General features: G+C 37.1%; 1 protein-coding gene across 1 annotated transcript; it reads right to left on the reverse strand.

Moving 5' to 3' along the window:
• Positions 1 to 13118: 13118 nt before the first annotated feature.
• On the reverse strand, positions 13119 to 14922 carry LOC131859932 (probable aldo-keto reductase 2). The gene is made up of 5 exons (XM_059214226.1): positions 14638 to 14922; positions 14334 to 14531; positions 14069 to 14241; positions 13881 to 13983; positions 13119 to 13736 (listed from the first exon to the last, which is right to left on the reverse strand). The coding sequence occupies exons 1-5, from the start codon at positions 14845 to 14847 to the stop codon at positions 13398 to 13400; spliced, it is 1023 nt and encodes a 340-aa protein (XP_059070209.1). The 5' UTR covers positions 14848 to 14922; the 3' UTR covers positions 13119 to 13397.
• Between the last annotated feature and the right edge of the window lie 444 nt (positions 14923 to 15366).

Raw genomic sequence — 15366 nt, forward strand, 5'->3', positions numbered from 1 at the left:
AGGGCATACACTTAGATCATACAATATAAGAAATCTCTATCTTTCTAAACGCTGAAGAGTATATTTACCTTGAAAACATGCCAAATTTAGTTGAATTCGGGAGGTATATGGGGCTAGTCCTGTTATGCCTTGCATATCCACTCCCCATTAGTTTCCTTGTGTAATATGGGTCCCTTGTTGTTGCTCGCTTTTGCTTTGTTCTTTTTCTTTTTGTTCTTTTACCTCAGAACTCCAGAGTCCCAGAGTCCTGAGGTCCCTTGTTGATCTTTTTCTTTCACCAACCCCGGTTCTTCGGACCCCCAGAGTCCCGAGGTTGGTCTCCTTCTTTTTGTCTTTTGTTTCCTTTTTCCTTTACCTCGGAACTCCGATGTTCCGGAGTCCCGAGGTTGGTCTCCTTCTTTTTGTCTTTTGTTTCCTTTTCCTTTACCTCGGAACTCCGGTGTTCCGAAGACCCGAGGTGTGTCTTTTGTTTGCTTGTTCTTTACCTCGGAACTCCAGAGTTCCGGAGTCCCGAGGTATGTGTTTGACTTCTTTACCTCGGAACTCTAGAGTCCTGGAGTCCCGGAGTTCCAAGGCGGATTCTTGCTTGCTTGCCTTCCTAGCCCGGAACCCCGGAATCCCGGGGTCGGATGTTTTGTTTGATGAGCTCGAAACCTTAGGACCCCGGAGTCCGGAGGTCCTGTTTAAATCACTCGTATGGACAGGTTTGGGAGGGGGTATAAATAGGAATGATGAACTTTTAAAATTCATTTGTTCATTCAGAGCTCCTTCTTCCTTGCCTCCTAACCACGAGCCTCCGAACTGTCAAGCTTCCTTTTGCGTTTTTGGGCATTTTGATCCACCAGGTAGGTGATTTTTTCTTGCCCTTTTGGTCGTTTGTAGGTTAGATTTATTTTTCTTGTTCTTCTTTCTCAAGGTTTTTGTTTTTGTTTTCTCTTCTTTTCGTTTTTTGTGTGTTTTCTCGCGTGTCCCCCGTGCCCTAAATACCTACCCCGAAACCCTGGACCCCCGGAGTTCCAAGTGGTTTGTTCATACCTACCACAGACCCCAAAACCCCGGAGTTTCGAGATTTTGTTGAAACTTGCTTATCACTGACCCCAAAATCCTGGAGTTCCGGATTATTTCTTTGCGAGGGAGTCCTATCACCTAACCGAAATCTCGAAGTTTCGAGGCCTATCTTTTTAAATCCTTTTGTTGAAATCCTATTGGCTATTTGGTTCGAGACAACGAGATCCAGAGATGAGCTTAAATACCTACACTAGAACCCTAGAGTTCCGGAATCAAGTGTTATCTACCTAGCCCGGAACCCCGGAGTTCTGGACCCTGTTTTAAAAAGAAAAACTCCCTACTCTAGAAACCCGTAGTCTCGAAGTGAATGAGCTTTTTATGTTTTTGATAAAGAGTTGATCCTTGTTTTCTTCTTACAAGTTCAAGTAGTTAGATGGACTCATCTTCTAGCAAAAGAAGCAAAGATATTGACAAACTTCCAGATACCATGAAATACCATTATCAAGGACAAGTCTACTCCTCAAAGCTGGATGATCAAGTCAAATGGGTCACTGACATAGAAATTGGCTATATTGAAATTGAAGATATCAGAACCCAACTAAATAAGCCCAAACTGGAGGCCCTACACAGGAGAATCAAAAGATCGGGCTTAATGGAGACAACCATTTTTCCACAATCAGTGCAAGCACCAGAATTTATAATGACAATTGCTCAGTTCTACAACCCAGATACTAGAAAGTGCACTAACGCACAGGGGAGGATAGTTATAGACTTGTCTCCTGACATGCTAGGATTTGTGTTTGGTATCCCAACCAGAGAAGAGATATTCCTCTCGATTGAAGAGGAGGCCTTAAAGGTATGGAATGACAAAGTTGCAGCAAATAAAAGACACATGAATGAAAACTGGTTGGAAGAAGAGAGAAAAACAGGTCTCAAGGCAACAAAGATCCTAAGGGCAGACTTCAAGGAGCCCCAAAGACACTTGATTATTATGTTGAGCAGGGCCTTTGGCAAGCCTAGTTGTAAGCATTTCCATCCATGGATATTCCAGTTTATGACCACTATCCTAATTGGAAAACAATATTTTGATTGGCCGCAGATCCTCTCTGATAACATTTGCAAAACAAATGAAGGAAGTCCACCAGACCCAAAAATTCTTTTTCACATCTTATGTCGTCTGGGTGGCTACCAGAGCTAGAAAGTTTCCGGGACTACAAGTAGAGGGTCAGTTAGGGATGAGGAAGGACAGAAGAAGGTATGGGAATATTATTCCCAACTCCCCCTAGTCAATGCAAAGGCTCATTTCAAAAGAATTAATGATGCCTTCATTTTCCCGGTAATAATTAAATTAACAAGAGACACAGGACATCGGATTAGCCTGGAGGCCATGGCTATTATCTGAGAGTGGGCATGTTGGTTTATCCAAAACCCATGCTCTACTTACATTAGGGTCAGCAGATTCACAGGGAACCCAATGTTGCTTCCCAGATACTGCAATGATAGAGTAATTTTCTGGGAATATGTAAGGCAACTATTGGGCCTCCAATCTCTTATCTTCAAAACATAAAATAGGCATTGATTTTTCAGTATCTATTGGATACTTCTCATGCTCAAAGATATAGGTTGCAAAGCTAGTAGAGCCAGAGCTTCAAGATTTGAACTTGAAAGAGTATGATTATGCTAGGGAATTTTATGATCCCTACGAGAAGCTCAAACAAGTTATGCCCAAGGCATATGAGGGACATAGGCTGAGACTGGAGGATTTTTGGGCCAACCTCCAGGACAATTTTGAGGTCAAAGAGAAAAACTATAATAGGTTATATGTGCCACAAATAAGAGATTTCCAAATTGAGACCAATCTCCCTAAAGACCTCAGGGATGATGGAGACCTTCTCGATGTGGCTTATAAAGGATTAGAAATTGATAAGAAGCTCCTCTCCCCAATAAGGTGGTCTGCAAATGAGGATGTGGATATTGAAAAGGTTTCTCAAGTGGACATCAATAGGACCAAGCAATGGCTAAGCCAGAGGGTAAGGTCGAGTGCCTTAAAGGCGAAATAGAAGGAGCCCACTTCAGGGGTACCCCGATCAAGGGGTTATAAGGAGTATGCTCGGAAGATGAGATCAAGCTCAAGACAGAATACGTCCAACGATCTTGATGAGGGGGAGAAACCTCAAGAAAGCACTGAGGACTTGTTGAAGAAACTCCAAGAGAAGATGAAGGAGTCTGAGTTGTTGAAGAAGGCAGTGGACCTTGGAGTGACCGATGGATTAGGAGCAGTACCACTAGCTAAAGTCCTCCCACCAAGGACAACTATAGGGAAGACTGCAGAAGAGGGTACCCAGGAACAGGAGGAAGAAATACAAATTATTGAAGATATACCTACTCAACCACCTTCAACAGCTACCACATAGGATCCAGGTACCAACGCCCCTGCACCACCACCAATTAATATACCCGCAAGGCAGCCTGGAGTGCAAGGCTTCAGGTCTACCACCGAAGGAATAAGAGTCAGGAACATTGAATCTGATTCAGATCAGGAAGAAGAGGATCTTGAGAAACAGCGGTCGCTAGGAGGCGAGAAAGAAGGGGATGAGGCAAAGGACCTATTGAATGAAAGATTAGTTCTAACCCCTCGAGATCAAGAGGACCTCCTCAAAGACATAGCAGTCGGGCAAGGTGAAACAGAGGCAGATGAGGAAGAGATGACATTCAATGAAGAGGTCAATGGAAAATTGGGAGAATTACATAAGCAACAGGCTCTCCAAACCAATCTAGCCCACCAAGTTACCTCACCTCAAGGTCCAAAAATAGAGGTAGAGGAAAGAGATGAAGCAGAGGAGTAGGCAGAGGTCCATGTTATAACTGCAGATATAGTGTCACATCAAGGTGACAAGGATGAAGATATACCGCAATGGCTTGACTTAATGCTTGAAAAGAAAAAGAGAAAAGCAAAGCTTCCTAAGGTCACTTTTTAGCAAGTAATCACCGAGGATTCACCAAAGGTTAAGAAGCCAAAAACCATACATCATCTATAAAAAAAGGGGCTCTGGTGAAGTGATTGCAGATGTGGCAGTGCCACTCCAAGCTGAGGGACAAGCTTCCCCTAAGTATCAAATATCCCAAGTAAATTTAGGTAAACAAACCAAGTGAGGAGAGTTGGATACTTTGGAGCTAGCCACAAGTGTTGTCAACGGGTGTGTAGAGAAAGAACATACTTCAAACGTGGAGCTCAAAGCGCAACTAGGGAAATACAAGTAGTTGTTAATTGAAATGAGCAAGCCTCTAGACTCTTGTAGGGCTAACGACCTACCTTCGATCTCATCACTGCCAGAGGGAGAAGTGAAGGCACTAGTGGAGGTGAGACGGGTGGCCGCTGCAACTAAGTCATGGACCCAAGTAAATGCAGCTAATATTAGATTATTTTTGCAGGATACTATGAGGATATACCATAGGACAGTATAGGTAGGCGAAGCTTTAGCTTCTTGTTCTGTGCAATGGGAATGGAAGCTAAGCATTTTTAATAAGTAGTTCTGAATTTTGAATAAAGTATTGCAATTAGGGGAAGAGACAATAATGGAGGAGGACCTCTTAGGAGGGGACAGTTGTGAAAACTTGCAGTCCTATGTGTACATTTTGGAGCTGAAGATTGAAATGTTTCAGCAGTATATGAAGGATATGGCAGAGATTCGGGTTCCTCTCCTCAGAGAAATTTTAAAATATGAGAAGTTTATAAAACATATGCTTAGAGCCTTCGATTTAGGATTAACTAGTACCAGAATAATGGAGCAACAAGAAGTTTTGAATCAGTGGGATGCATATGAGGCTCAACATTTAGGACCTTCGACTCAGTTCGATTTCGCCCTCATGGACAGGTACACGTACTTGATCACTCAGTGTCAAGAGGTGGTGGAGACAATAGGGGAGTTAGAGAAAGGAAAGAAGCATGCAAATGGTGTTTTGAAGAAGTATAAATTTAGAATTAAGCATGTAGTTGATCCTCCTATCCAAGCAGTCACATGCATAATGGATAATTATAGAGCTTTTATTAAAAAGTGAAGGATGAACATACAATTACTAAAGATAGCAAAGTTTTTGCATGACCCCCAATTTTGTATTTTCAGCTACAGCTCCAACTTAGGTTCCAATTTTGAGCAAAATTTTGCATGACTATGAAAATGTGGCTCATCCAGCATGGTCTTCGTAGTGCTCATGCAACCCCCATTTCATAGTAGTTAATTGGGGTATCAAGGCAGAAACTTGCAAGTTAACTGCGACTCCTAGTTTCAGTTCTTAATTTAGGTTAGATTTATTTCCTAGATAATAGGGCAAAAAAATTCTATAAATTGAGAATTTAAATTCATTTGTAAAGGTCCCCAAATTGATGATTTGTGCCCACTTAGAGATTTTAGAACATTTTGCAGATTATTAAGAAGTGAGTTATTTTGTTACGCATTCATTGAGATTAATATAAGAAGCAGCTTGTAGATTGCCTGATCTACGTCTATATTCTAGTAAATTGTTCTGTGTAATCTGGTAATGTCTATTATTTGGAGTTAGCAACGTGGTTTATCTTTTTGTTTATCACTTTATGAATCATATTGCGCACGTCAGTGGTGTATGAGAATTACAGTGATAGGCCATATTGTTGATGATATTATTTCCATAGGTCTGTGAAATTGATGATTTTGTAGGTTTTCTGGAGGTCCGTTGTTGAATGCTAACTTGGATAATATTTGATAATTTCTTGGATTGCAGGGAACTAACTGAGTAGTTCATTAAGTTGTTATTGTATTGGTTTTATTGTTATTTTCTTGTTCTCTTTTACTCTTCGCAGTTTATTTTCCAGAGAATCTTAAATCATAAAATACAAAAAAAGGAAGTTCATCCATTCACAACTAGCGAGATTTAGTTTCAACCAGCAGGCCCCTTTATAGGTACAACCACATCAACCATTGGGCTTCCCATCACCGTCGTGACCCGACTATAGAGACCTTGGGGTAGTGAGTTTTCCCAAATTCATTGCTTTTCAGGAGAGGTGGTGAGTGTTCACATTGGCTACCTGATTGTTGGCGGGTGTGTCAAAACAATCGTCAACAAGTCCCCCAAAAGAATCATATTTTAGGAGAATTTTTTTGGCCTGAAGGACTTGAAGAAATCATGAATCTAGATCCAAAACTTTTGGGCTGTGGGACAAAACCAAAAGAGATGCTCAAAAGACTTCAACTACCCATAGAAATGGCAACGAGGATCACAAACACCCAAATATGAAAATATAGAGCCCGTAGGAAAGCCTTGGAAAAGGACAAACAAGAAAAAGTGGGCTAATTTAAGCTCCAAAACAACTAACTAGATGGTGTGAAATTGACATTGCCACAAAGAAATAGATGAGTGCAAAATTGTCATCTCTAGTTTAAAGCTAGCACCATGGGCAGATGAGGAGAAATCCAATAAAAACACTTCCAATCTTTCCACTAAGGATATGAAGAATGAACTCCAATTTTGTGAATCATATTAGCTAGAATTGCCCTTATGAATATATCAAACATTTAATAATCTTGATTGGAAACACAAAACTTAGCCTTAGTTTCATTTAATGTCATGAGATTCGTAAAGGTTTTGGAGAATAAATTTTATAGACATTGAATCCCTTTCTTGTGAAATATTAGGGCCCACACCCAAGGAAATCTTGCTAGAGAGTGAACTTGATCCTATAGAACAAAGGACCACCAAATATTCTATTTGTTAATAGAAATACCATCTCAAACACTAGAACCATTATGGGAAAGCTATAGTTTCATGGCTTCCCAAACTTTCCAAATGCTCTTAAAAATAAAAGTTCCTTCAATGTGAACTACATTCTTCATGGAGAGAAGGGTTTGAAAACTAACCCCCTTCCCAAATGGCTACTCAGCTAGATATCTAGAGGAGAAGCAATGCCAAACTAGCATTTTCCAAGCCTCATTAATAGTGAGGGAAAATATAATCCATTTGGCACAAAGTACCAAATATTTTTACTATGTGGATAACAAACCCAACCGTCTAAACTCATTAGAGAAGCAATAGAATTCCTAGGCAAGCCTAGGACAATGTTTGTGGTTCTCTGAGGAATCCCAAAGCAAATCATGGAGAAGTTTTATAAGCTTCATGTAAGAGTCTTTAGAAGGGGACCAACATGAAGAGTGGTATACATGACTAGTTGCAAGAATCTTAGAGTAGACTCAAAACTTCCATACAAGAGAAAGGGGTTTTATGATTATATATGCAAGCTTATTTTCAATACTGGAGAGATCAACTTCCACAATGACACCTATGAAGCCTAGAAAGCAAAGTGAATGCCCAAAAATCTAAAAATTTCTCCATGACCAATCCACTTCCAACCAAATGTATTTAACCAAGGGTGCATGGGGTAACCAAGGGTGCATGGGGTAAAAGGATTATCTATAACATAAAGTTTTGCACCATTGAGTGGGCAAGCCAAAAGTGTGACAAAGAGTATCCAAAGCATTTGAGGGCTTGCTTGATATTTTTCTCCTCTTCAATGAGAGTTAGAAATCAATCATACAAAGTAGCCATAAATAAGCTAAGATAAAGAACGAAGAAAAGCAATACCTCTAACAAGCCCTCAAGACATAGAGTGACCAAAAGGTAGCCACATCCTTCATTAGTAAGAATATAGAGAACTAGGGTAAGGGACAACCTTGGATAATGGAATGGAAGAGCCCAAAGGTATTGGATTGGTATTCATTGATGGTAATGTATGTTGAGGCATCAATAAAGAGAATAATAATAAATTGGATGAAGCAAGGGCCTAATCCCAAAGCTTTAAGCATGGTTAGAATGAAAGACCATTCAATACAATCATATGCCTTAGAAAAAATAATTTTGAAGAAAGGATCCTTTTTCTAAGAGCACCAAGCCCATTCCATACCATCCCAAACTGCAATAATATTATTAAAAACATTTTTGGATTCTATGAAACTAGTTTGTGTAGGCTACACAATCTACAAAAGGATATGACGCACCTTCAATGCTAAATCTTTACCAATTATTTTGTATGATACAACAAGAAAGGTAATGGGTCTCTAGTTGTGGATGTCCTCAAGATCTCTAGTATTAAGTATGAACTTGATGTTTCTTTTATTAATAACTTTCCCTAAGAATTTGGAATGGAAAGATTCTAGATAAACTTTATGTAGCACTTCACTCACACATTCCTAGAGGACCTTGTAGAATCTACAAGAAAAAACATCACACATAGGAGCCCTATCATTGAGCATGCTTTGAACAACCTCCTTAAGATAAAAAAAAATGGAGAGTAATTTATCATAGAATGCTTGTTATGGGAAGTAAATATAACGAGTAACAACTTGAATAGCACAATCTTGCTTAGGAGGGTTTTCCTAGGCTATGGAAACTTGTTGATAATTAGAAATATGTGGCAATTCCTTAGTAATGACTTGAGTGCCTTTGATTTTTTTGATGCTATGAGAGGTGTGGAATGGTTAGAGAGAATTGTAGAAGTAAAGAGATGAGAAGAACTCACAACCAGTCTATGATTATTTACTTGCAGACAAGCGAGAGAGAAAATGTTGGGGGTTGTGTTTTGAAGCCTGCCTAAGTCAAACCCCCGCTTTAGTGTTTCCACCTCCATGGACAACCCAGATAAAGCTATGGGGAAACAAATGATAAAGATGATTGAAAGACAATGCAAAACAAAAGAGTGATAATGTTTAAAATGAATGAAAGAGAGAATGAGTAAACTCCCCTTTCTGAGATGCTATGAAAATGGTGTTGTGAGCTATTCAGAGAGCTGCAACAATGGTGGTCTTTGTGAGAAATCTATGAACGTTTTCCAAAGAGATTGCCAAAAACTCCAATCCTGTAAGAAGTGATCTCAAAATGCCAAAAGATCCCCAAAATTCCATCAAACAGGAGAGATATGGGCTCTGAACCAAAAACTAGCATCGATGGGCACATGCAAAGGCATTACGATTCCTTTCAGGCGCAATCATAACACTCAAACGGTCACCTGCAGACTGTCAAATTCATGGTTGCTAGCATGTTGCACGGATGTCTCCGTGCCCGCTACAGTCCCGAAGAAGATAGGTTGACAGAGCTGGTAAAGTTCCAGTTTGAAGTTGACGAAGCAATCTTGAAGGACAAAAGAACAAAGATGGTGGTACATGACCTTCAATGACATGGAGGAAAGATGCCATTTGTTGCATTGAATTAAACAGGATGTGATTTTTGATATTACAAGTACCAAGGAGGAGATAGAGTGGGTGGTTCGAACATGTATTCCAGAGGGTTATCTCTTCGAGCTGAAATCTTTGTTGGCAAGGGCAATTCTTTGGAAGGGTTTGTGAAGGAGTTTGAGTGAAGGCATTTGTACTATAGAAGAGAGTGAGGATTCCAAGACCTTCATTCTATGGAAGGATAGGATGAACAAAGAAGAACAAAGCGGGGAGGACTTAATTGGTTGGGAAGGCCTAAAAGAATTCATGCGGGAGAAGGAGATTGAGCGGCGAAGGCTTTGAGAGGAGAAAAAGAGACAAGGTGGCCAAGGTCCAAGCTTCAATCCTAAAGACTACTGGGATAATGGCCCAACGAAATTGAAGTTGCGGGGCTCTAGGTAACATTGCCAATGTGGTGCTAGAGCTGGTTTTTTTATGTCCTTTCCCAAAATTTTGCTAGGTCTGTAATTCTTTTTGATAATGTTTATATCTAGGTGGTGTTTGGTACAATGGCATAGTGTTTGGTGACCATTTTGGTTCATGGTCTCAGTCGATGCCAATAGTAGATAATTGATTTTTTTGGTTTTAAAAAATGTATATGGTATAAGGGGTTTGGGAAGGTGGTGGGTGTGTTGGGGTGCCTCTATTTTATTCTTAGTCAATATTGGATGACTATACTTTTTTGGAATTATATGTAATCCTTTATTTTCATAAATAATAAAAATCATATATTATCGATAAAGAACACATATTAATCACTCTTAAAATATATGGTTTGTGTTTGTTGTAAAGATGTTTGTGGATGTCGTAAAGATGTTTGCGGGTGTGGTAAAGAGGTGTCATTTTAAATTTTCAACGGTTTATAAATGTGAGATAGAGGTATGTTGTTTTTTTGTGGACAGACAAGTCTAGAATAAAAGTATATCGACTAAAAATTGTATTACTTAAAAGTTATTATGTACAAATAAAGTTATTAGTAAAACAAGGTGGGTGCACACCCATGTTTGTTTCTCTCAATATAGCATTTTTAAATTTTATCAATATCAAAAGATAATATCACAATTGGTTGAGGATGATGGTATGTGATATAAGGCCATCTCCCAAGGTTCAAACCTCTAGAGGCACATTTGGGTGAGGTTGGACCCATGGGTGACTTTGGTAGATTGGATCACCCTAGATCACTACATTTATTTACATCAAAAAAAGATAATGTCACAGTACATAGTATTATTTATTTGTGACAATTTGTATGTTTGTGTCAATATATTTCTTCATTTAAATTACTTTCTTAGTCAAAAGTATTTTATTTTTTTTATTTTATTTTTTATAAGTATTTTAGTATGAATTTTTTTATAGTGTAATGATGAAAATGGTTTGTAATAATATATAAAGTTAGAGATGTTGACAATATATTATGAATTTTTTCCATACACAAAAAACAAAAGATAATGTCACATTACATAGTATTATTTATCTATAAGAGTTTGTATGTTTGTGTATATATATTTCTCTATCAATCAGAGGCATTTGTTTACTTTTTTTATTTCTTTTATAAAGTATTTTATTATTAAATTTTAAATAATGTAAAGTTGAAAATTGCCTACTTATATTTTATGATTTAGATTTATAATAATTAGCTTGTTCTTTATGCATCGATTATTACATAAGATGTTGTATTTTAAATAGTTTTTAGTAGATAACATTATTTTATTTGAATTCTAGGATGTTCAATTTTTTGCAAATATAGGATGACCACAAGAAGAAAGGATCACTTAAGTGAGTTTGACTAAAGGCCCTCCTAACAAAAGACTTTCATTCAATGTCCTCCTTTTGAAATTACCTTCAATCAAAGCTAATTTTTATTCTTCATTTAAACCACATTAACTCATGGTAAGCCCTATATATTTAAATAAATGTCACTCGTTCAAAGGTGCTAAAAAATTTAGCCTTTAAGACTTGTTTTTGTGAAATGTGCCGATAGTAATTCAATATTCTTCCATCATATATGTATAGTTTCATACTTGGATTTGTATCTACACTCATAGAAATCACTTCTACACTCACATAATTAAATTCAAGAGTTTCATAGTAAAATTATGTATTAGCAACAACCATCTAATAGACAATATTTTTTATACCATGACAAATGGACTTTTGACATCTACATTGTAATGTCTTTATTAGATCTAGAGCTATGTACCCTTACATTTAATTTATTAAATTTCACATTAATTGCATTGTTTGATATCATTCCTCACTCACAAATCTTAGTGTTAAGTATTGTTTTGATATTTTCTTTAAAGCATTTATTTTGTGTTACATCATTTGGTGAACCTAATCTTCATACACAACTAGGGTTAAATGACCTTACACATTATCCTTCTTTCCAATTAGGGTTTCCAAATATTTTTTATTGCATTCATTTTATATAGATTTTATTAGAGTTTGGATATGCCCTTGTTCAAGATTTTATGATCTCACCTTGATTTGGGTTTGGGCTTTTATTGCATCATATCTATTTGATTCACCCACCTACCTTCAGATTGTTCATCTTTTGCATATCATTTAGCATGGATTCTCACAAGGCATTTCTTTTAGTTGATCTACATACATGTCTTATTGATTATGATGTATTGTTATCCTTTGCAGCTTATGATCTTCCATCCTTGATAATCTCATGTCATTATGTGTTATGGATAGGGGTGTGTAGTTTTTTATATAGTTGTTGTTTTATCATATATTTGTTTTTCCTTCCTTTTTAGAGTTGGTTTGTGCTTATCCTTTCCTCTTATATTCACTTATTTCACTCATCCCTTAGCTTCACATCAAACATAATCCTCCTATAGCTTGTGATAGTAATGACCATGCACTTAGTGAGGTTTTATCCCATGTTATTGAGATTACACTCACTTCAAATATTCATGATATTATGACACCTTACAATGATAGTCCTCTTCCATTTCATGATAAGTTTATTTTTATATGTTCATATTATTTCAATAATCCACCTTGTCTTGAATCTAAATATAATGATATGTGTGATAGACCTTGTGTTGAACATGAATATGTGCTTTGCAATGACCATTATTTTACATCTCATGTAATTCTTATGAATACTCATGATAGTCCTTTACCTAGTAATAAATTTCATAATGATAATATATATTATGATGTAAGCTCAATAGCTTTTCATGTCGATGTTATTCATCCATCGTTGCCTCCTTTTCCATTACACGATGATAATGTTTCTCTTACTTTGTAAATAATACGTGATGATTTTTATGATACTATTAATGCATCTTTACATATTAAGTATTTCTTGCTTGGCAATTATGAGGTATCAGACAGTAACATCTTATATGTTTGTGAGTTTTGACTTCATTTGAGTGGTAGTGTGTTACAGTGGTTTGATTAAGTCTTATTCTATTATTTAAAAGTGGCCTCGACACATTATTTGATTTCCCTTTTTTCCAAACATAGTATTCACGAGAGTATTATGGACTTAGTTGAACCTTTTTCATGACGATATTTTGATATTCATCCACTGTCTTCCCTCAATATCCACATAGCTTAGGTATTTTCATATCATTCTATCTCTTCTTATGGATATGCCTATAAATTTATCATATAGTTGGACACAAACATTAGATGCTAGCAAGAAGTCAAGATGTTTCTTTTTAATTAGTTTTATCGTCTACTATAGTTTATCTCCTCATATACCAGAGATCACATTTAAGGTGCATCTAAGAATTATGATGTTATTCAACAACTTAAAAATAGATAACCACAGATATTTTCTTATGATTTATTTTGTACGTATATTTAATATAAGGAAACCATGCAAAAAGCCTTCCATTAAAATGCAAGACTATCTCTTGAAAACACAGATAGTTTTACTTATTACACGTTTTTTAAAATATACTTTGCTGAAAATCTATCAAACAAAATATTTATATATCTCTATACAACTAATGTGCATTATACAAGGTTGTCTTTTGAGAAATACATGTGTAATCAAATCAAACTTCCCATGTTATACTTTAGGCATCCTCTTTGACATAATATTTCCTTATTTAAAAAAAAGTAAAATCCACTTATATTTATCTTAAACATATAACTAGTCATGTATAAAAATAGTACAATCAAAATTACTTATAACCCTTTCCATGAAGACAAAGGAGGTGTTTCCGAATTGATCCATGTAAAATCTTTGTCATGGTATCGATCTCCATAGACACCATTAGAAGACACTGTGTCTTCTATTTCTTTCATCTCCTCAATTGTCAACTTTACATAAAGAGCGCCAATGTTCTCCTCAAAGTTCTTTACTTTGGTTGTCCCTGGGATTGATGTAACATCATTTCCTTGGTGTTGAATCCAAGCAAGTGCAAGTTGCCCTGGGGTACACCCTTTTCTTGAAGCAATTGATAATAGTGTCTCAAATATAACCTTATTCCTTTCAAGGTTTTCTCCTACATACCTTGGCAAAAACTGTAAAAAAGAAATATTTTTTCCGAGTTAAAATTGTTAAAATTATATGAAAGCAAATTTGTAATTAAAGTATACAAAATAAAGTTCAAAACTTAACAGATAATAAAACCTGTTAATGTAGAGAAGAAAGAATGATGCAAATACCTTTCTAAAATCTTGATCGTCTAAGTTTTCAACAATCTTTGCCCCAGAGGAGAAGAAACCTCGACCTAAAGGACTATATGCCACAATTCCAATACCAAGCTCCCTACAAATAAAAACTGAAATGTTGAATCACTGAAAATACGACAGTTTGAAAGACAATAAATTGTAGCTTTCAAAAACCCACATACCTGCAAGTAGGAACAATTTCTTCCTCCACATCCCTGCTCCACACAGACCATTCTATTTGAACTGCTGTAATGGGATGAACAGCATGGGCTCTTCGAATTGTGGATGCAGAAGCCTCAGAGAGTCCAATATATTTTATTTTCCCCTCTTCAACTAGTTTCTTCATTTCTCCAATCTGCCATAGATACACAATCATCCAAAGTAGGGAACAACAGACACACATTTTATCGAACAGTTTCCATACAGAGAGAAGGGTAAAGTACATACAGTAACTTCTATGGGTGTTTTGGTATCAATTCGATGTTGGTAATAAAGATCAATGCAATCCACATCAAGCCTCTTCAGACTCGCTTCACAGCAAGCACGAACATATGCAGGATCTCCATGAATGTTCAATTTCCCATCTGTAAAGGTTACCCCAAACTTGGTAGCTAACTGAACTTTATCTCTTATTCCCTTTAATGCCTGCAAATCGAGTCAGAAAGTTGCAGATTAAAACCCACCCATATGAGAATCCAGAGAAAAGACTTAAGAAAATCAGATTAAATACAGTTAATGCAAGGTATCCTACCTTTCCAAGGAGAATTTCGTTAGTGTGAGGACCATACAGATCAGAGGTGTCAAGAAAAGTAATGCCCTTGGAAACAGCATGGTGAATGAGGGAGATCATTTCATTTTCGGGCTTGGGAGGGCCAAAAGGGGCAGTCATGCCAAAGCAGCCCAACCCCTGTGCTGATACTTCTAAACCCTGCCTTCCCAACTTTACCTTTGGTACCGCCATTGCTGTTCTGCTTCTGCCTTTGCTTTTGTGAGGGCTGAGAAACAGATGATGTTTTTACAAAGGGGCAAGTTTTAAATCACATAACATACATTTTCTCCGTCTTACCTGCTCAACTACTAAGGGGACCGCTGATTGATCGACTGGGCCCTCGTTTTTCAAAAGCTCTTCGCAACATATAAATTGTACTAATTAAAAATCATTATGTACAAATAAAGTTATTGAATTACACAAGGTGGGTGGGCACCCATGTTTGTTTGTTATGATACCTATAATCTTTAAGTTTTATTAATATTAAAAGATAATGTCACAATTGGTTGGGGATGATGGTACGTGACATAAGGTCATTTATCAAGGTTCAAATCTACGAAGGTACATTTGAGTCAGGTTCGACCCTTTAATGACTTTGGCAGACTGATCTACACATGGTTGCTTAGTTGAAGGTAGCCAAGTTCGACCCTTCGATGACTCTAGTGAACTGGTCCTTGCACATGGTTGCTTAGTCCAATGTAGCCAGATTTG

The sequence above is a fragment of the Cryptomeria japonica genome, chromosome 1, assembly GCF_030272615.1.
Source record: "Cryptomeria japonica chromosome 1, Sugi_1.0, whole genome shotgun sequence".
NCBI classification, from domain to species: Eukaryota; Viridiplantae; Streptophyta; class Pinopsida; order Cupressales; family Cupressaceae; genus Cryptomeria; species Cryptomeria japonica.